The sequence below is a fragment of the Apiospora hydei genome (genome assembly GCF_038363865.1).
Source record: "Apiospora hydei strain CBS 114990 chromosome Unknown utg000008l_segment0_segment0, whole genome shotgun sequence".
Classification (NCBI taxonomy): Eukaryota; Fungi; Ascomycota; class Sordariomycetes; order Amphisphaeriales; family Apiosporaceae; genus Apiospora; species Apiospora hydei.
The window spans coordinates 1466705-1485705 of NW_027117367.1; the positions used below are offsets into that span (position 1 = coordinate 1466705).

At 53.7% G+C, this 19001-nt stretch overlaps 6 protein-coding genes across 6 annotated transcripts; 3 read left to right on the plus strand and 3 right to left on the minus strand.

Annotated features, from left to right (window-relative positions):
* Nucleotides 1–149: 149 nt before the first annotated feature.
* PG997_011045 (AP endonuclease 2) lies at nt 150–2190 on the plus strand (the record flags this gene model as incomplete). The annotated part of the gene is made up of 4 exons (XM_066815360.1): nt 150–177; nt 235–247; nt 305–350; nt 394–2190. The coding sequence occupies 4 exons, from the start codon at nt 150–152 to the stop codon at nt 2188–2190; spliced, it is 1884 nt and encodes a 627-aa protein (XP_066664650.1).
* An 803-nt stretch (nt 2191–2993) lies between these two features.
* On the minus strand, nt 2994–8275 carry PG997_011046 (DNA polymerase family B; the record flags this gene model as incomplete). Its single annotated transcript, XM_066815361.1, has 2 exons — nt 2994–7981; nt 8041–8275. 2 exons carry the CDS (start codon nt 8273–8275, stop codon nt 2994–2996), a joined length of 5223 nt encoding a protein of 1740 aa, XP_066664651.1.
* A 419-nt stretch (nt 8276–8694) lies between these two features.
* PG997_011047 (uncharacterized protein) lies at nt 8695–10122 on the plus strand (the record flags this gene model as incomplete). The annotated part of the gene is made up of 1 exon (XM_066815362.1): nt 8695–10122. The coding sequence occupies one exon, from the start codon at nt 8695–8697 to the stop codon at nt 10120–10122; it is 1428 nt and encodes a 475-aa protein (XP_066664652.1).
* Nucleotides 10123–10398: 276 nt separating this feature from the next.
* Nucleotides 10399–11162, minus strand: PG997_011048 (40S ribosomal protein uS4; the record flags this gene model as incomplete). Its single annotated transcript, XM_066815363.1, has 3 exons — nt 10399–10807; nt 10909–11007; nt 11098–11162. The coding sequence occupies 3 exons, from the start codon at nt 11160–11162 to the stop codon at nt 10399–10401; spliced, it is 573 nt and encodes a 190-aa protein (XP_066664653.1).
* A 568-nt stretch (nt 11163–11730) lies between these two features.
* PG997_011049 (60S ribosomal protein eL21) lies at nt 11731–12366 on the plus strand (the record flags this gene model as incomplete). Its single annotated transcript, XM_066815364.1, has 3 exons — nt 11731–11766; nt 11912–11979; nt 12042–12366. 3 exons carry the CDS (start codon nt 11731–11733, stop codon nt 12364–12366), a joined length of 429 nt encoding a protein of 142 aa, XP_066664654.1.
* Nucleotides 12367–15304: 2938 nt separating this feature from the next.
* On the minus strand, nt 15305–17478 carry PG997_011050 (uncharacterized protein; the record flags this gene model as incomplete). The annotated part of the gene is made up of 4 exons (XM_066815365.1): nt 15305–15803; nt 15865–16054; nt 16114–16538; nt 16601–17478. 4 exons carry the CDS (start codon nt 17476–17478, stop codon nt 15305–15307), a joined length of 1992 nt encoding a protein of 663 aa, XP_066664655.1.
* Nucleotides 17479–19001: the final 1523 nt, after the last annotated feature.

Genomic DNA, 19001 nt, shown 5'->3' on the forward strand with positions numbered 1-19001 from the left:
CCCACTCGTTGGTTATGTGAGGAAGTCGGTCCTCTTTTGGCGCCAGCAGTCTTTATAAGTTATTTCGACGTAGAAGGGCCTATTTCTTAAGATAGATTGCCCATGCACAAGACGATCAAGATCTCAACACAGCAGGGCCACCCGGCAAGATGGGGGTCCGTATCACTTCGTGGAATGGTAAGATTGCGCCTGCCCTCCCTGTTTCTTGAGGTACTAGCTTCTAATGTATGGCAGTGAACGGCATCAGGTAAGAAAACACGATGTTTCCATATTACTTTGAGTATTCTGTCTAACAACAGAACAGGAATCCATTTGGATACCAGCCATGGAGAGAAAACCGTACATTTGAGGTAACCAGCACTTGGCCCCTGTCTCGACTTATATACTAAGCAGGTGTACGAACAGCACATGTTTGGTATACTAGAGGCCGACATTGTAGTGATACAGGAGGCCAAGATCCAGCGAAAGGATCTCCAGGATGACATGGTCCTCGTGCCCGGCTGGGACGTTTACTTCAGCCTGCCCAAGCATAAGAAGGGTTACTCGGGTGTCGCCATTTACACGCGCAACTCGGTATGCGCACCCATCCGCGCCGAAGAGGGCATCACCGGCGTTCTATGCCCGCCCAACTCCACCACCAAATTTTGCGAGCTCCCCGAGGACCAGCAGATTGGCGGCTATCCGCGCCCGGGCCAGCTGACTGGTGTTGTCGATGAGGCTACGCTCGACTGCGAAGGTCGCTGTGTCATTCTGGAATTTCCTGCCTTTGTGCTTATCGGAACTTACAGCCCGGCCACTCGAGACGAGAGTAGGGATGACTTCAGGCTCGGTTATCTCGAGGCCCTCGATGTGCGCATTCGCAACCTCGTTGCTATGGGCAAAAGAGTAATCCTCACAGGGGATCTGAATGTCGTAAGATCTGGCGCCGACACCGCCGGTCTGGCCGAGCGACTACGGAAAGAAGACATGACTATGCAAGATTTCTTCTCGGCGCCCTCGCACCGCCTCTTCAACCAGCTTGTCTTCGAGGGAGACGTTCATGGGCAGAGGGACGAGGGTCGCGAAGAACCAGTCCTCTGGGATCTTGGTAGGCTCTTCCACCCCACGCGAGAGGGCATGTACACCTGCTGGGAGGTCAAGAAGAACGCAAGACCAGGAAACTTCGGCAGTCGCATTGACTATGTCCTCTGCAGTGACAACATGAAGTCATGGGCTGAGGATTCAAACATCCAAGAGGGTCTCATGGGCTCAGATCACTGCCCAGTCTTTGCCACATTCAGTGATGTAGTTCAGGTCGATGGCAAAGACGTCCATCTGAGGGATCTCCTGAACCCCAAGGGGATGTTCCAAGACGGTCAGCGCCTACGGGAGTGGACGGCAAAAGACCTACTGCCTCTGTCGGCGAAGCTCATTCCAGAGTTTGACAGGCGGCGAAGCATTAAGGACATGTTCTTCAAGAAACCTACAAGCACCCCGAAGCCTTCTGCGACCCCCACTAGCGTAGAACCGTCCAGTCAAGATACGACTGTGCCGGAGCCCGCGCCTTCACCTATTCGGGAGAGGGACACGCTCCAGTCTTCTCAGCCAAATGCGTCTACTTCAGCCGCGTCTCCAGCTAAGCGCTCAGCAAGCGGTCTGAAGCGCACACCATCTGCAGCTTCGACCGGCAGTAAGCCACAGAAAAAGGCCAAAACGGCCTCGGGTAAAGAGGCTGCCATAAGCAAAGGGCAAAGTAGTCTCATGGGGTTCTTCAAGCCCAAGGCCACGAGCACTACTGCTGATCAGCCAGCTGGTGCAGGAAGCGATAGCAATGCTAACCCCAATGGCATGGACGGAAGCACGGATGCCCCCAGCGCGTCAGCCACCAAGGCCCAAACCACGACCGACGGCATATCACAAATTGATACGGACACCGTGCAATCACCAGCGAGTCCAGCAAAGTTCATTGACCCGATTGAGTCCAAGGAGTCCTGGTCTAAATTGCTCGGCAAGCGCGTGGTCCCGAAGTGCGAGCACGGCGAAGATTGCATAAGCCTCGTGACGAAGAAGCCGGGTGTCAACTGCGGCCGGTCTTTCTATATCTGCCCTAGACCCATCGGCCCTTCGGGTCAGAAGGAGAAGAACACAGAGTGGCGCTGTGGGACTTTCATCTGGAGTAGCGACTGGAACGGTAACTCAGCAGCTGGATGAGCAAAAGAAGCTCGACATCAGTCAATCCATTCAAAACATATGAAGCCCCTGGGCATGGGGCCTAACATCTGATCATCCACGATGTTCCTCAACACAAAGAGGAACATGAGAATGGATAGGAGTGCTTCCTGCCAGTGCACGTTTGCTGAGAGGATGCGCAGTTATGACTAAGCGCGAACACTTGCTGTCTATATAAGCTAGGTGGAAAGGGGCACATCTGATACGGGGGTGATTGGCCTGGCGTTTCTTCTCCTTGATGGAGTCCAACCTCATCTCATATCACCGTACGAAGTTTCCCACAGTGGAGATGTACCGGCCAAGCGCTCTAACGGCCCAAGATCTTCGACGTGTTGGAGATTTCGACAAGGGTCATACCCAACAGGAAAATGGCAAAGTATGCACGTCGAGGGATGGACTTGACGGTGTAGGGGGATCTCGAGTAATACGCTATGATAACTAGACAGAGCTAGTCAAGGGATGTTATTGTACCATTATAGTCACCAGAACGCGTGGAACAGTGGTGAAGAAAGTAATTTAAAGTATCAAAGCTGACAGAACACCCCAATGATGCAAGTCTATCCAACATCTAACATACAAGTCCTACCCAGACATCTCGAAGGCCACCTTGCGCCTGAGATTACAACGTGAAGAATCAGAACCGCTTAGCCCCAAAACCCAGATGTATGTGGAAACTCCTAGGCAAGTAGGTATCCATCCCCCTTGCTCCTGCAACCAAGCAAGCCCAAACCACCCCTTTCTCTCTATTAAAAATCACTACGCACGGTATATCCCCCGTTGTGGTCTTACCACTCCAATAAATCCCTTCTCTCGACCTCATTCACCAACGCATCCACCACGGGTGCCACGAGCCCTCGTTCGGTGCGGTACCGCGCCTCCTGCTTCATGCGCGTGTAGAAGACGGGGCAGTCCTTGCTGTCGCAGGGGACCTCGTCGAGCGGCGAGAGCCCCGCGCAGCTGCGGCACAGCTTGAGGACGTCAGCGTACTTGCGCTCCTCGGCCGCGAGCTGGGCCTGGAGCTTCATGATGGAGACGGGGGCGTATCGGCGGCCTTGGCAACGTACGCACAACATGGAGATGTTGGTGGCGGCGTTGTCGCCATAGTTTTTGTACCTATTCTTGAGCTGGTCGGGGGTCGTCTTGGCGCCGCAGGCGAGACAGGAAGCCGCCTGCATGTACGACTCGAGCGTCGCCTTGCGGAGGAGGGCGCCGCCCTTGGCGGAGGTGTCGACACGGCGCACGCGCTGCACCTTGGGCATCTCGTCGTACCAGCTGCGGACGTTGGCGCCGACGAGGTTGAAGATGCGCTCGAGCGGCGGGATGAGGTTCTTGGAGATGTAGTACTCGGCGTCGAGGCCGAGGTGGGCGTTGCTGCCGCTCAGCAGGTCCTCGGGCGCGACGCAGCGGTCGATGAGCCGCGCCCCCGGGGCGCCCGTCACCACGACGTAGGGCACCCGCTCGCCGTACTGGGGCTCGGCGCGCGCGTCCTCGAGCATCTTCCTGGTCGAGATGAGGGCACCCGGCGGCGGCGGGCCGCGGTCGCTGTAGGTGCCCAGCTTCACCTCGCGCGCGAAGCAGAAGTCCTGGATGGAGACGGCGCCGCGCATGATCTTGCGGCACTGCGTCTGGAAGTAGTCCTTGACCTGGCTCAGGTCGGCCGTCTCGAACAGGATCTTGAGGGCTTTCTCTTCGATCATCTGCTCGGCAGGGGTGCCATCTCGGCGAACCGTCTCGATACCTTTGGCATCGAAATCGGGCTTGACCTGGTCGCGCGATTCGTATTTGTATCCCACGTATCGCTTCTTGGCTAACAGCAGGCAGGGATGGTACACCTTCTCGAACTTCAGCTTAATCGGCCGCGGGTTCATGTCGGTGATCGTCTTAGCAATATCCTCGCCAATGTCAAAAGCCTGGTCCTTGGTCCGGCCTGGGAGGTAAATAAAGAGCGAGTCTGTGTCTCCATATACCACCTCGGCATTCCATTTCGGCACGGAATGAATCAACGCAATGGCACGTTCCAGGGTCTCACGACCAGTCTGCACAATGCTGTCGGCGATCTCAGAGCAGGGCATACGGCCCGAGAACGAAGCCGAGGTGTATCCGTACGTGACATTGGCCAGAAGTTTCAGAGCCAACTGTCGGTTGTTCAGGAGTTGCTGCAATGTCTTGTCGGCCTTGTCCTGCTTCATACCACTTTTGACCATTACACGGGTCTCGAGGATTTCGGTCAACATCTTTGCCAGCAACGACTTCCTGATCTCGGCCTTGCTGTACATCATACCATTTGGGCTGATATTGACGTGATCCTTGAGCAGTTCCAAGAGCATATCTTGTCTCTTGTAGTCTGCAAACCCCATCTTGTTCGCACCACCTCGCCAGTTGTTGATGCGGCCAAGGAAGGTCGAGTAACAATAGTTATACGCAATCATCACACTCGGATACAGACTCTGAAAGTCCAATACCAAGAGCGGGCTATTGTAGAACGCACTGCGCGGTTCCATGACCAGAGGGAGACACTCAAGAGCATTCTGACCGCCCACTTGCTTTCTGTCCGGGGAGACCAGAATGAAGTTCTCAGGCTTGGCGATGCGGAACATTATGGACTCCACCTTGTACTGTGAACCTCGCGAGAAGACGGAGAAGAAGTCCACCCCAAGGAGGCGGGCCTGCTCGCTCGTCCGTGGAATCAACTCATTGGCCTCAAGGATCTCAATATCGAGCCTGGTTCGAGTTAGGTAGTAACGAAGGAGCTTCGCCAGGTCGCGTGATCTGTTGTTGATGTACCAGTCTGATAAGGTCCTCCAGTTGTAGTGTGGGATTCGGCGATGGAGCAAGTGCCAAACCACATTCTCCATGGTGTACTGTAGCAGGTTGAGCTCGCCACGCATGGCGCGCCAGACATTGATCATATGCCTGCCGGTGACCCTGATGGTAGACGTCGTGTTGAACCCCCAGCGGTCGGCTTCTTTGCCAAACCTGCCAAAGGACTGGACCTTCATACGCGAGAACTCGTCGCACAGGTTATAGTCGTATTTGAACCTGGCCCTTTCGATGAGATAACCCCATGAGCTGCCATGGGCTTCATAGCCCGTGAGAATATCGGGATCGTGCGTCCGGACTATTTCAACCATCCGCACCATCAAATCCAGTTCCGAACTCTCCTCATATATTTCGGCAGTCGTCTGGCTCCGTATCCTTTCAACCATAATTCCGTCTTCGGATGCGACAATAATGCCAGACCGGACATCTGACGTCGCGCTAGCACTGGAGTTGAGGTGTTCATCCGACTTGGAACACCAGAAGATGCATTGGACCTCGTCTTCTTCTGGATTCGGTACCAGCTTTCCTCTCGTATTCACATGGACTTCCAAGCTCATTGTACTCATGTATTGCGCCTCGAACTGAACGCTTGTAGATCTCTTCTTCTGTGAATACTTGAAGCCGTGTTTATTCTTAGGTGTAGCCCCCTCGATTTGAGACAGGTATGGCTTGAGTTCTGGGTCGTCTTGAATCCGCAAAGCAGGTTCTTTGCTATCAATGTCTCCTTTCCTGTCCTGCCACCACGTCTCGACCTCAAGGCAGCTGGGCGGTGGCTGGGCAAACTCCCAGCTTCGAAAGCTACATTCACGCCGCTTTCTCTTGTAGTTTTCCTCGTCTGATGGCCTCAGCGAGGAGGTCTCAGGCTTGATGCCAAAGGTTGCAGCGGAACCGCCCATCTCATCGAAGTCTGGTAGATAAGGGATAGTGTTGCTCTCTAGGCGGAATTCCTGTCCTGCGTACTCACGGGTACGTTGAGGCACGTCCTTGTCGTTGCTATAATATGCATCTTGATAGATGACATCGGGAAGATTGTTGGCTTGCATAGTAGCGAGAACATCCTTGGCCGAAGGTGGTGGTGTGGCGAAGATGAAGAAATGGGCGTTTTGTCTTGGTATGCAGCCCACATCGATGCTTGAAGTCGCCTCATTCGCTTTTGGTGTAGCTTGAGACGAGAAGTCGCATGTTTGCTTGGGTGGCTCAAGACTCTTGTCCAACGAGGTGTTAGACCCAGACGGTAACGAGTCCAAGGTCGCTTGTTTCTTGTACGAGCTCTCCTGGCTCTGTTGAGAGTTGGTCTGTTGGCTAAGCCGCAGCCGCGTGCTCGGATCGTTGGGGTCTTTCACGACTGCAAAATTGAGGGTCTGGTTGACACCACCCCCGAAGCCCTGGCTTCTCTGTTTGGCCTTTGACCCCTGCGAAGACGCCGGAGGTATGGACTGACCAATCGATGCAGGTGTCTCACCATGCGGCGTTCCCTTGGTGATCCTTGGAGTCTGGTTCTCATGATCCAGTGAGAACTCTACGCGCCGACGTTTCGGTTGCTGTTCACCTTGAGACGGAGTCGGGGGACGTTTCATGGACATATCCAGAGATCCACCTGAGTTTACATCTTTGGTAGCTTTACTAACAATCCCTTGTTCCTTTGCGGTTGCTAATAGTAGCTCTGAAACTGGAATAGGGGAAAAGTTGCCTGACTTCAGCCTGCTGACGTAGATACCCTCGGGAAACCCTTCCGGCACATCAGGGCCTTTGGGTGGCTTGTCCCGGGTGGAAGCTGAGGAACTTGAGTGGTGAGAGGGTTGCAGTAGGCCTCTATTACTCCGCATGCCTGAGCCCAAGGGCGTCGTTTTTGTCAAGCTTCCTTTGCCAGTCGCCCGGCCCCCAAGTCCTACAGCAGAATCTGTGGACTTCTTGGTGATTCGCAGGGTCTCCTCGTCTGAATCGTCCGGGAACAGGCCGTCGTCGCCCATATTGTTCGCTAAGATTTGCTGATCATCAACAACAATGCTGCTGGCGGGCTCCATCTCCACACCAACCTTCGATACAGGTAGGCCTATCGATGGTCGGAGGTTTTGCGGATATAGGTCCTCTACCGACTGCAAAAGCGTGTTGACAGTGTTTTCTAATGGAATTGGTTTCACGAAGTTGTCAAAGGTCACCTGGGTTCCGTCACCCTTCCGGTTTTCCTCCCGAACCATGTCCAGAATCTGCTCCCGGTATTCCTCTTCATGAATCCATCCAGGTATTTGAAAATTGCGAGGATCTGCTGACATGGAAATGAGGGCGTCGGCGGTAAAAGGACTGCTCCCTGGTGCTGGGTTCTTCATCCTTCTCTTCCGGCGTCTGGTTTCGTCTTTCCAAAGCCCAGCCATACTGTGCACGAGCTTCATGTCCGGTGATAAGGGGTGGAGTCTTTCGACGAAGTCGTGATGCAAATGCCTCTCCTTGATTTCAAGCCGGTTGAGGATATCTTGGACACAGATGTCGACCTCAATGGAGCAATGGCTGGCACGTGGGAGATCTGAGCTGTCCGTGATACAAGCCGCTGAAATAGTCTGGCTGTGCCACAGATGAATCGTATTCTCATCGTCATCATGGTGCGGTACAGGGGCACGAAAAGACACCCTGCGGCTCTCGATATAGCCACAGCCGTAAAGGTTATAATCTGTCATGAATTGGAGGAGGTACTGTAAGTGTGCCTCATACGGCTGGAATTTCCGCTTCATAATGACACCCTGTTGCAGCAGCTCGGCTAGCCTCGTCATGACCATGGGATTGAGCATGTATATCTTGAGGTAGAACCGGTAGCCCACGTGGAAACCATAGAAGGGAATGCCTTTGGCGAGAGTAATCCGGGCCACGAACTTGGGATCCTCGGCGTATACATTACGCCGGTAGCTCACCGCCAGGGCATGGTCAATAGAGAGATGCAATCGATAGATATAAGCACCGACTAGACCCGATGATTAGAACAAAACGTAGTTTGTACGGTTGGGAGTAAGGGGGATTTACCATCTTCAGGCAGTAAGCTACCGTCGTACTCTACGTAGAGGTACGGCAAAGCCCCATGAATATGAGCACACACTTTTTGGCCGGTTTCCGTCGACCCAAAGACCCGGACGACAGGAAGCTTTGGTTCCTTATGGATCTGGGATAGACGGACATCGTTCCGAAGCTGGGGGTCATGTTTTGTAGGGGCTGTTTGGTAATGGTCAATGCAATTCAGTCGCACGCGGAAGACGTCCATGATGGCGACGACTTCTACATATTGACCGTTTCGGCGAAAGGTTCAGCAGGTGCAACAACAAAAAACGAACTGAAAATCTCGTCTCAAACAAAACAGCCGTCTATTACTTCCATTAGTGCTTTGTTTCGGTAGTTTATCGAGAAGTGAGACGCGCCGTTCACTCATAGGCACTTTACACGCGCCTCAGCCAATCGCGTTGTCATGTGGCAACCGAAGCCCAGCCACAATTTCTAGGTAAGCTTTAATGACCAAGATTCACTGCGGGCACTAGCCACAATTTGGAACTTCACTTTACTCTTCACCAACTCTACGACTTTTGTATCTCGGATAGTCTGAGCTGGACCTTGGTCTTTAGTGGTGAAATACTGCCACTTTTCGCATTTGCCTTTATTTGCGACCGGACCAAATTCGCCTTCATCATGCCGCCGCCACCGCCGCCGTCCCGGCGGAATGACGCCAACACCAAGGCCTCGGCCGCCTCGAAGGAAGAGAACGTCTACATCCCGTCCTTCATCAGCAAGCGCCCCTTCTACGCCGGCGAGGAGACAGGCGACAGCACCGATTATCTCGAGCATCAGCGTCTGCAGCAACAGAAAAACAAGGACGACACCTCGAAATGGTACGACCGCGGCCGGAAAGCGGGCCCCGCCGCGACCAAGTACCGCAAAGGCGCATGCGAGAACTGCGGCGCCATGACGCACAAGGCCAAGGACTGCCTGAGCCGGCCCCGCGCCAAGGGTGCCAAATGGACGGGCAAGGACATCCAGGCCGACGAGGTCATCCAGGACGTGCAGCTGGGCTGGGACGCCAAGCGCGACCGCTGGAACGGCTACGACCCGCGCGAGTACCGCAACGTCGTGGAGCGCTACAACCAGATGGACGAGCTCCGGAAACAACTACAGGACGGCGGCAAGGCCGGCGAAGACAAGGACGACGGCGAGGATGAGGACGGCCAGAACGCAGGCGAAAAGTACGCCGAGGAGTCGGACATGAGCAAGCACCAGAGCACAGCGACGCGGCAGCTGCGGTTACGAGAGGACACGGCCAAGTACCTGCTGAACCTGGACCTCGAGTCGGCCAAGTACGATCCCAAGACGCGCAAGATGGTGGACGCCGGCGCGACGGCCGACAAGGCGGCGCAGCTGTTCGCCGAGGAGGGCTACCTGCGCGCCTCGGGCGACGCCGCCGAGTTCGAGCAGGCCACTCGATACGCCTGGGAGGCACAGGAGAAGACGGGCGATACGCGCCAGCACTTGCAGGCCAACCCTACGGCGGGCGAGTTCTACCGTAAGAAGGAGAGGGAGGAGGCCGAGAAGAAGCGCGCAGAGCGCCTCAAGGCCTTGGCCGACAAGTACGGCGGCGAGGAGCACAGCATGCCGGCCGAGCTGCGGGACGTCGCGGTTACGGAGTCGGAGCACTTTGTCGAGTACGATGAGGCCGGTCTGATCAAGGGAGCACCGAAGGCTGCCGCCAAATCAAAGTACGCCGAGGACGTTTTCGTCAACAATCATACTGCGGTATGGGGCAGTTGGTGGTCAAGTTTCAAATGGGGCTACGCCTGCTGCCACTCCTTTGTCAAAAACAGTTATTGCACCGGAGAGGAAGGCAAGAAGGCATGGGAGCTCGCTGAGCAGCACAGGACGGGAACCAATCTTACAGTGGAGGAGCAAGCAGACCTGGATGCCGAAACTGCTCGTCAAAAGGAGGTAGAAGCAGCCAAGCCTATAGCGAAGAAGCGTACGGCGGAGGAGATGATGGAAGAGGAAATGGAGGAGTATCGGAGGAAACGGACAGCAGCAGCTGATCCCATGGCAAAATTCTTAGGAAAGGACGAGCTCGTTCAATAGCCCACAGGTATCAACAGATATCAAATATAATAGTCACAATCACGATGGTACAGTTGAGCATGTGAAACCTTCATTCACATTGAATCAAAACAAAAACCTAGTAGAGTATCATTGTTGGTGATGAACTTTTCATGCATTCCGTGATCCCCTGGCCTAACGCCTTGAGCTATGGATGGTACAAGCCCCCGTGCTCATTGTATGAGAGATGACCGGATCTCCTGCCCAGTTAAAGATCCTCATGAAAACCATTAGGAGTATCGTAAGGGGGAGAGATATTTACTCTTCCTCCTCCTCCTCACCCTCATCACCCTTCTCGGCAGCCTTGGCCTTCTTTCTTCGGACACGGCCGGGGCGGCCGCCACCGAAGGGCGAGGTCAGAGAGAAGTCGATGTGCTTCTGCGAGTCGAGACGGACAATGAACGAGGGAACGTTGACGATCTGCTTGCCGACGCGGATGTGGCGCTGGCGGATCAGGACACGGGCGTGGTGGATGGACTTGGCGAGACCGAGCTTGTAGACGCAAGTCTGGAGGCGGCGCTCCAAGAAATCCTCAACCTTCAGGGCCAGGACGTAATCGAGCTTCATGCGGGACTCGTCGAGGACACCGACACGCACGAGACGGCGAATGAGGGCATTGCCTTCGAAAAGACGCTTGGGGTCCTTCTCGTCGAGGGTAAGCAGCTGACTGTTGGAGGGGAGAAGTTATTAGCATTCGATAGACCCCACGAAATAGACCAAGTCCCAATTGCGACTTTTTGGAGTAGAGGGTGGATAGTAAGAACTTACCGGGCAGCACGACGAATCTTGGACAGGGTGAGCTGGACACGCCAGACCTCACGCTTGTTGCGCAGACCGTACTCGCCAACGAGCTTCAACTCGGAGTCACTACATGGGGGAAATACCACAGTCAGTTTCGTTGATCATCACGACTTAAGCAGAGAACAAGCTCAGACTCATTGGCCGGTGAATACTGACAGTCGGGCGGCCTCGAAGGGGCGACGGGGGACCTTTGCGGTCTTGGAGTAAGACAGAGGCGCCATGTTTACGACGTTGCTGCTGTCTTTCTTCTTCGGATGAGGAAATTGACGATGTGAAGAAGAGGGAAGGTGGGATGGGTGCGAAGTGTCGTGAGGTAGATGGAAAAAAAGAGGACCACAGGCAGGCCCAGCAGCACCAAAATTCGTGACCAGCCAAACCCACACACAATTGGCACACAGCGCCAGGCAAAGCGAGTGCAGAAAGCGTCGGAATTCGTGTGGATGGTGCGCCGGATCGATAAAGGTGGGTCTAGGGTTTCCGTCTGGCAAGTGGAAGAGGCTTCAGTGGGAGCTGGCAATGGCCGGCAGGCGCAACGGCTTACTTAATGCCAGGTCCGCTCTAGTTCATTGGTCGGCGCTGCTGCTGCAAAGGTGGGAAGTCGACAACCGGCCGCACGGACCTTTTCGAGCGGGCTTTCGTGTCTTCCACAAAAATTCCAAGAGGCCCTACCAGCCAAAATTCCAGTTACCTGCGAGATCCCTAGTCCAGCAAAAGTTCGATCATCTCAGAATCCCACGAACCGAACATCACCACCACCCCCTTCAGTAACGACACCACAACACCGTCAAGATGGGTCACGCTGCAGGTCTCCGCGCTGGCACAAGAGTACGTTCCTCCGAAATTTTAGAAATGTCGAATTTGGGCTTGGTTGGAATTTTCGAAATAAAAAATCCAATGCAATGCAGACGACGAGGGGCCCCGAAACCATGAGCAGAGGGCAATGACGCTGACTTGAATTCCCGTTTTACAGTATGCCTTCTCCCGGAACTTCCGGCAGAAGGGTATGATCCAGCTGTCCACATACCTCCGCCAGTACAAGTACGTTTGCGATTCGAGTTGGAAATTGGGAATGTACGCGCAATTCTAACAATTGGCAACAGGGTCGGTGATATCGTGGATATCAAGGCAAACGGTGCCGTCCAGAAGGGTATGCCCCACAAGGTCTACCACGGAAAGACCGGTGTCATCTACAACGTCACCAAGAGCGCCGTCGGTGTCATCATCTACAAGAAGGTCAAGCACCGATACATCGAGAAGCGCATCAACCTCCGAATCGAGCACGTCCAGCTGTCCCGTTCGCGTGAGGACTTCATCAAGCGCGTCAAGAAGAACGCCGAGCTCAAGAAGCAGGCCAAGGCCGACGGCAACCCCGTCCAGGTCAAGCGCCTGCCGGTTGCCCCCGTGAGGCCCACGTTGTCTCCATGAAGGACAACAAGCCCGAGACCGTCGTTCCCCTGGCCTACGAGACGACTATCTAGAGGAATACGGTTGCTTGGGGTGTTGTGCTGCGTTTTCACTGGGTCTTCGGTCGGTTTGCTTTTTACTCACATCTGCATGGGGTTCTACGAGTATGGATCTCGTCCGGTCTGGTCCGAACTGGACTGATGACTTTCTACGAGCATGGCATTTAGGTTCATGAACAAAAAGAAAAAGTCACCAATACCCAACGACTCAAATTCATCTTTACGTGCCACTTGATGTGTCCCGGCTACATGTATATGAAAGGCAGGCATTCGACAAGTTGCTGCGATGAGTGCATGTTTGATGGGTTACGACAGTCGTTGAGCATGCATGCGAGCTGGCTGCAGGAGTCCTAGAATGATGCGCCAGTTCTTGTAGACTACCGGAAGAGAGCATCCCAAGGCCGAAGACTGATGATGAATAGAACCGAGATAAAGCTCAATAATGATATATGAACGCCCATGTCATATCGTGTTGTCATTCACCGTGTCGCTGTCTGGATACCGCCCCTGGGTGTCCGATATCCTTACCACTATGGCCAACAGCCCATACCTTCTCGTCTTTCGCTCGATTTATCAACCAATCTAACCTTAACCCCGGAAGTAGTCATGTATTATGGAGAAGCTGCCTCCTTTTCGTATTCTTCGTTCTTAATGAGCCGTGATTGGTCGTCATACTCGAAGTCCTTCCCAAGTCCGTTGCCCCCTTGACGGAGAGCATAGGTTTCGGAACGCCGACTATGATGGCTGTATCTTGGGGATAGGAACGCTGCGGCTGCAGCTGATGGGTGCGTTTAGCCTTGCGGCCACGACATGCCCGGTACGCTCGGGTGACCATGTAGATCAGCCCGTACCAGCACGTTAATAATACGGGAGCGAGTTTTTGGCAAGGTCCCTGACTGGGGCACATCGCGGGTTCCTAAGGCAGATGGGTAGCAGCAGAGTAATGTGAGTGTGTATGTAGGTCGAGATTGGCCCCTTAAATAACAGCAGCGGTGGTACGTGTGTGTGTGGTCTGGCTCAGGTATTCGAAGGCAGGTTGGCCGGTTTCTTTTAACCTGTAAGATTTGGGGGCCAAATACGAAGCAGGAATGGAAGAGGGGTTCTCCAAGGCCTGCTCGTACTGTGCAGGATGGCAAGTTGCCTGTACTTATGTTTGTCCGGTGTGGCCAACAGTCTATTGAAGCTGATCAACCAACTCAGATGCTTCGCCGAGCATGGCCAGGAAAGATGACTATATCTCCAAGGACGCCCGGTGGTTTGAACCTACATTGCTTCAGAATTGTAAGGCACCATAGTGTTGACAGCACTGGTGTTCCGATCTGGTACTCCTGGCCATGGTCACAGTGTTGAAGAGCTACTGTGGTTGCAAACTTCAAAGATTTGTCATCGTAGTTCTGCATATAATATAACTCCCTCGGAAGCGTGCGTTTTCTTTTCTTTCTCCCCGAAAAGGTCCCCTTCGCTGCGTAGAAGCCAAATACCGGTTTTTACATGGCGCCATGGTGGTGATAATGAAACAGCTGCAACGGGTGAACCAGCCAACCTGGTCGAAGATACAGCACACGATGTGGACACAGCAACAAATACAGTATAGCCGAGGGCAGAGTCCATGAGGTCCCAAAATGGTATCTTTTGGCAAGTCCATTTTCGCGAACTTGACATTTTGATTTCGATGACAAGCTAGTTGTGTACGTGCCGTCCCAGCCCATAGCGATCCATATCTTTCCATATGTGATCTTTCGTTTTGCCTGTGGAAGGATTAAGGATCCTCCTTTCTAGGGCAGTCTGGGAAACGCCTGCTCAGCATCAGGCACGACGACGACTTGGAAGGGGCTTGCTTCCTATCGCATATAGCTGACGAACTCTTCTGATGCAGGCTCCTGGCTGCTGCATGTGGATTACAAGATGTTACACTCCCCGTTTTGAAGACATGGATGAATTTAGGGAGAGACCCAAGCCCGATTGGAAAGGATCCCGATTTTGGTAGGCTCAATCTGAAGAGACACCATCGAAAAAGAAAAAGCACAATACAGCCGGCGATTAGTTCAGAATGTGACTTTATTATGTCAAAAGATGTGAAAATCGTTCGCTTTGCAGGAGCCAACGAGGGCATCTGCACTTCTCCGCAGTGAGTACGTTTGCAACTACATGCAGATGTTAACTAATTACAGATTGCTTGGTACTCTGTGTGTATGCGCGCTCAGGTTACGCTTTGCGTTTCCAACGTCTTGTCTGTGGATGCACGCATACACAGATGTGCATGTATATATGACTATGTGCATCTGCGAGCAAAGCAAATCAAAGCCGTGGAAAGCTTTGCCAATTATATCACCGCACCAACACTTTCCATCCAAACCCCAGCTCCCCCGGCTTGTCTGCTGGGGAGGACAAAAGTGCTATACCATTAGGTACAAAAGGTTGATTGATTCGGAATTTGACGCCCCTTTTTAATGCTCGGACCAACGCCAGAAGCAGAGAGAGCCCATGTAAACACCTTGAACCTGCCAATGAAGATGAAGGGGCACTCGCGAATGGAATGCGCTCCTAAACACGTCTACATCATAATGCAAGTGAAAGGAGCTGATCCCAACTCATGAGAATCGTTTTAAAACGTAAAAACGCCGAGACGGGTCTCGGCAGAGAGTGAAAAGTCGTGAAGAGACCGGGGGTATCTGAATCGAAAAGAGTATAGATTTGCTCGTCATCAGAATAGACTGGAACATATTCTGACGCAAGGAGAAGTCGGTTTAAATTGGCGAGAAGATGAGTCGTGTGTACAAGTGATTCCAGTTAAAGGAGAGGGCGCATGTCCCTGGTAGAAGGTATAAGGGCGTCAGAAGAGATATATGTCGCAATGAATGACCCCAGGGCATCTGTTGCGTAGCCATGTGGTGTTTGATCTATAAACCGGGATAGGCACCTCCAGGCATACCAGCGCCACCAGGCCTCCTCGAAGGACCCAATTGGAAATCCGGATTATTAAGCACATCGACCTCATTTTGGTTTGCTGGTTTTCGTGGTGGCATTTGACCGAAGCCTGCTGGAGGTTGGTAGCGGGGATTGATAGGCCTTTGGGATACCGACGTAAAAACGGACCGTTCCGAAGGCACCGGGCTCTTAGGTCCGGCTGCGGTTTGCATATCATCATCGTAGCTTGGCTCACGCATAGGGTCACGCAGTGGGGCCGGGCCGGGTTGCAGGGCACGTGGTGGTGGCTCGGTAAAACGTGGATCTACGTCCTCGTAGTAGTTTCCTGAGTCACTGGCAGCTGGCGCTGTGGGTGGAGGAGTCTGGGAGGCCAGCTCTGCAGCCCGTGGACCAACATTGAGCGGCGAAGGCATTCTAGGAGAGTTTCTCCCCGGACCTTGGTTCCAGGCTTGTCGGGGTGGTGGATATTGTCTGTCGGAGTGGTTAGTGGTCACTTGCTATTTCGGAGAAATGCGGATTGGATAAAACATACTCGTCCTGGCTGTATCTTGACGCCTCGCTCATGAAGGTATCGTGTCTTTGGACTCTGGCTTGTTGCAGTGCAAGCATGCCGGCCACATCAGCGTCGCTGTCTCTTATACCATTGAACTGGCCAAAGCCTGGCGGCGCTTGGCCAGGGCTGCCAGTAGTAGCATCCATTTCTACCGCCCGACCCACTGGCCCTGGAGTCTCTTTATCAGTACCCGGCAAAGGGGTGGAGATTCCGCTCTGGGCAATTCACTGACTCGGTCAGGATTGTAAGCTTCGAAGCCTCCTGTCCCCGTATTTCCAGTCGATGCACTGGGCATCGAAGGGTTCATGCCATAAGGCACGCCCGGCGCGGGAGATCCGTTGCGTGCAGGCCCATAAGCGCCATATGCGTCGCCGGGCGGTGGGCGGCGGTCAAAACCTCCATTGCCGCCATAGTTGGGGGGAGGAGGGCCGCGGCCTCCTCGCATTCCAGCGCCATAGCCTCCTCTCGGCGGCCCGTAGCCTCCTCGTCCGTTCGGGCCAGGTCCATAACCGCCGCGTCCTGGTCCAGGTCCACCGTAGCCTCCTCGGCCACCGGCTGGTGGGCCGTAGCCATATCCTCCTCTGCCGTAGCCACCTCGGCCACGTGCGCCTACAGGCGGGGGCCACCACCTCGCCCTCTGGAATTCATGCGTTCTTGGGATGGTCCACGCCTCACTCCATAGGCTCCCTGTGGAGGTTGGATTGGGTTTCCATACTGATCTTTTGGGAGGGACTGATTGGATGCTGAGCGCTGAGGGCCACTGCCGTAGACAGCGTTAGGTGGGGCCTGCATATCGACATGAGGATTGTTTGGCGAGCGCTGAGACGGCGAAGCAGAAGTAAGAGGGATGCGCTCATCGCTACTGCGGTCGTCCTTCCCCTCATAAGTGGCAAACGAAGGTAGCTTGTCACTAGGTCCGTTGCCACCACTAACAACCGGGACTGTAGGTTGCATCGACGCCGGCGTTGTAGTAGCGACAGGTTGCTGAGCAGTGCGATTATAATAATTCTCGCCGCTCATTTCGGCGTTCTCCGCAATTCGCTTTTTCCTGGCCTTCCTGCTAACCACAGTACGGCGCATAGCACAAGAGACCAGACCGCTCAAAGCCACTAGAACGGTGGAGGCCAGGACAATGTATGAGCCCCAGGCCATATGAGGGACAAACAATAGGACGTCGATCAGGAAGGCAAGGAGACAAACTAAGAAAGTAAGTATACCAAAAATGAACAGTGCCAATAGGTATCGAGACGAATGGGAAGGCGAATGCATGTGAGCAATTCCTGCCATAATGAGCATAATCAGGGTGAAAAGGGCGGCAACAGGGTGAATGATCAGGATAGCCGAGAGGGTACTTCGCGCCGAGTTAGGGAGGTCGAAATCGCCCGACTTGGCAGCCTCGATGGCACTGGCATCGTATCCAATTTCTATCCCACTGCAGGTATCGCCTCTACACCAACCAAACACTCCAAAGCTGGTGCCCTTAAACGTCCCTAACGGTATGGCCTTGATGATGGGTGTCGAAAGAACAGACAGCGTAAGCATAGCGAATGCTGCGAGCAGCAAGATCGTTAACGGTGTCGCTGGACGTAACATGGTGGCGACGGTAAGAAGCGCGCCGACTCAAAAGAGTCGCGCTGAAGTGGAGATATGTCTGCCGTATGATTCGATTTTATAGTGCACCCGCACTCGAGAAATTTCCAGGTGTCGGTGAAGAAGATGATGTCGTCGCCGATTGTGGTGTTGAACTGCGTCTTAGGATAGTTGCGGCATAGGGTGCGCGTCGTTCTGATGCTGCTTCCAAATTCCTCTTGAATGAAATCCTCCGTTCTTTCTTCCAGGTTTCCTCGGTTCAACGAGACGATTATTTTTTGCTCATTCAATCAAGAATGACACCGATGGTCGGGCGTCGTAGGTTTCCGATAGTCGACGTGATCCAGCACTTTTCCCAACCCTAAATTTCGACCCGTACTACTTGGAGTCGCAATACCGCAAGAACAAGCCCTGCGACGACCGATCGATCAAAGGCCGGAAAGGTTTCGAGTAGGACTTCTAGGCAATGAAGAAATGAGAATGAGTGTGGGTGAGTGTGTGGACGTGTGTATGTGCAGTGCACGTTGGAAGTCTGGGAGATGAAACAGAGCTGGGCGGGCGAGACTGAAAGGGTGGCGGACTGGTTACGCCTAGGAATGTGGCAGTGCCAGCCCTTTAGTCAAGTCAGGTTCAAGGACTGGTCTGGGTGACGAGGTGCGATGTTTGAATGAGCGACTAAAATGAAGGGGAATAGAAGCATTGAAGCAGAGCAGGCCGGTTTAGATTGGTCTGGGAATATTGGAGAGAGCCAGATTGGGGGATGGGGGGGAACAGTCCCCCCGAGGGTCAGTAGGCGTCGTTGCGTGTGTGAATGGGCGCCAAGGGGATGCCCAGGCCAGACCCAAATCAGTATCAGTTTGACTGGGTACCTGGCCTAGTGGGGACCCCAATGTTCTCCTTCTGACGAGCCAGGCAGGTCTATCGCTGTCCCCACCCCTGATCGCTTCCATTACGGTGGGCACAGTGGGCTTGCTAATGCATGAGAACGATGCAAGAGGCCATGGAATCGCCCGAGTCGCTTGCGCTCGAGTGTGGCTATGTGCATACATCAGACAGCAGATGTATTATTTGATCGAGGCAGACATAGCTGCCCTTTTTCGTCCTGCGTTTCTGGCGTATACTCCTTGGGCTTGCTGATAGGCTTGTCCTGCTTCCGATTTGATTCACCACCGTGTGCGATGACATACTGCTTTATGCACTTGAATCAAGGTGAGGTGGGTGGTTCAATGTCCCGTCATATCTCAACCTGCCTCCTGAAAGAGTACACCCACACCCACACACATCAACCTTGCTGGCGGAAGAATCACCCTAGGTAAACTCTACGCGACGAGCAAGGCCCAGGAGGTAGCGGTACATGCCCCTGGCTGGCTGCCTGGTTTACTTTGTTTGTAGAATGCATAGAGATCTCTCGCACTGCCTACCTGTTACAGGAAAGAAGAGGACGAAGCCAGAGAGATCAACAATCGGTCAAAAACTCTAATCTGGGAAGAATTTGAGAATGTTTTGATTGAGCCCCAGACGCACCT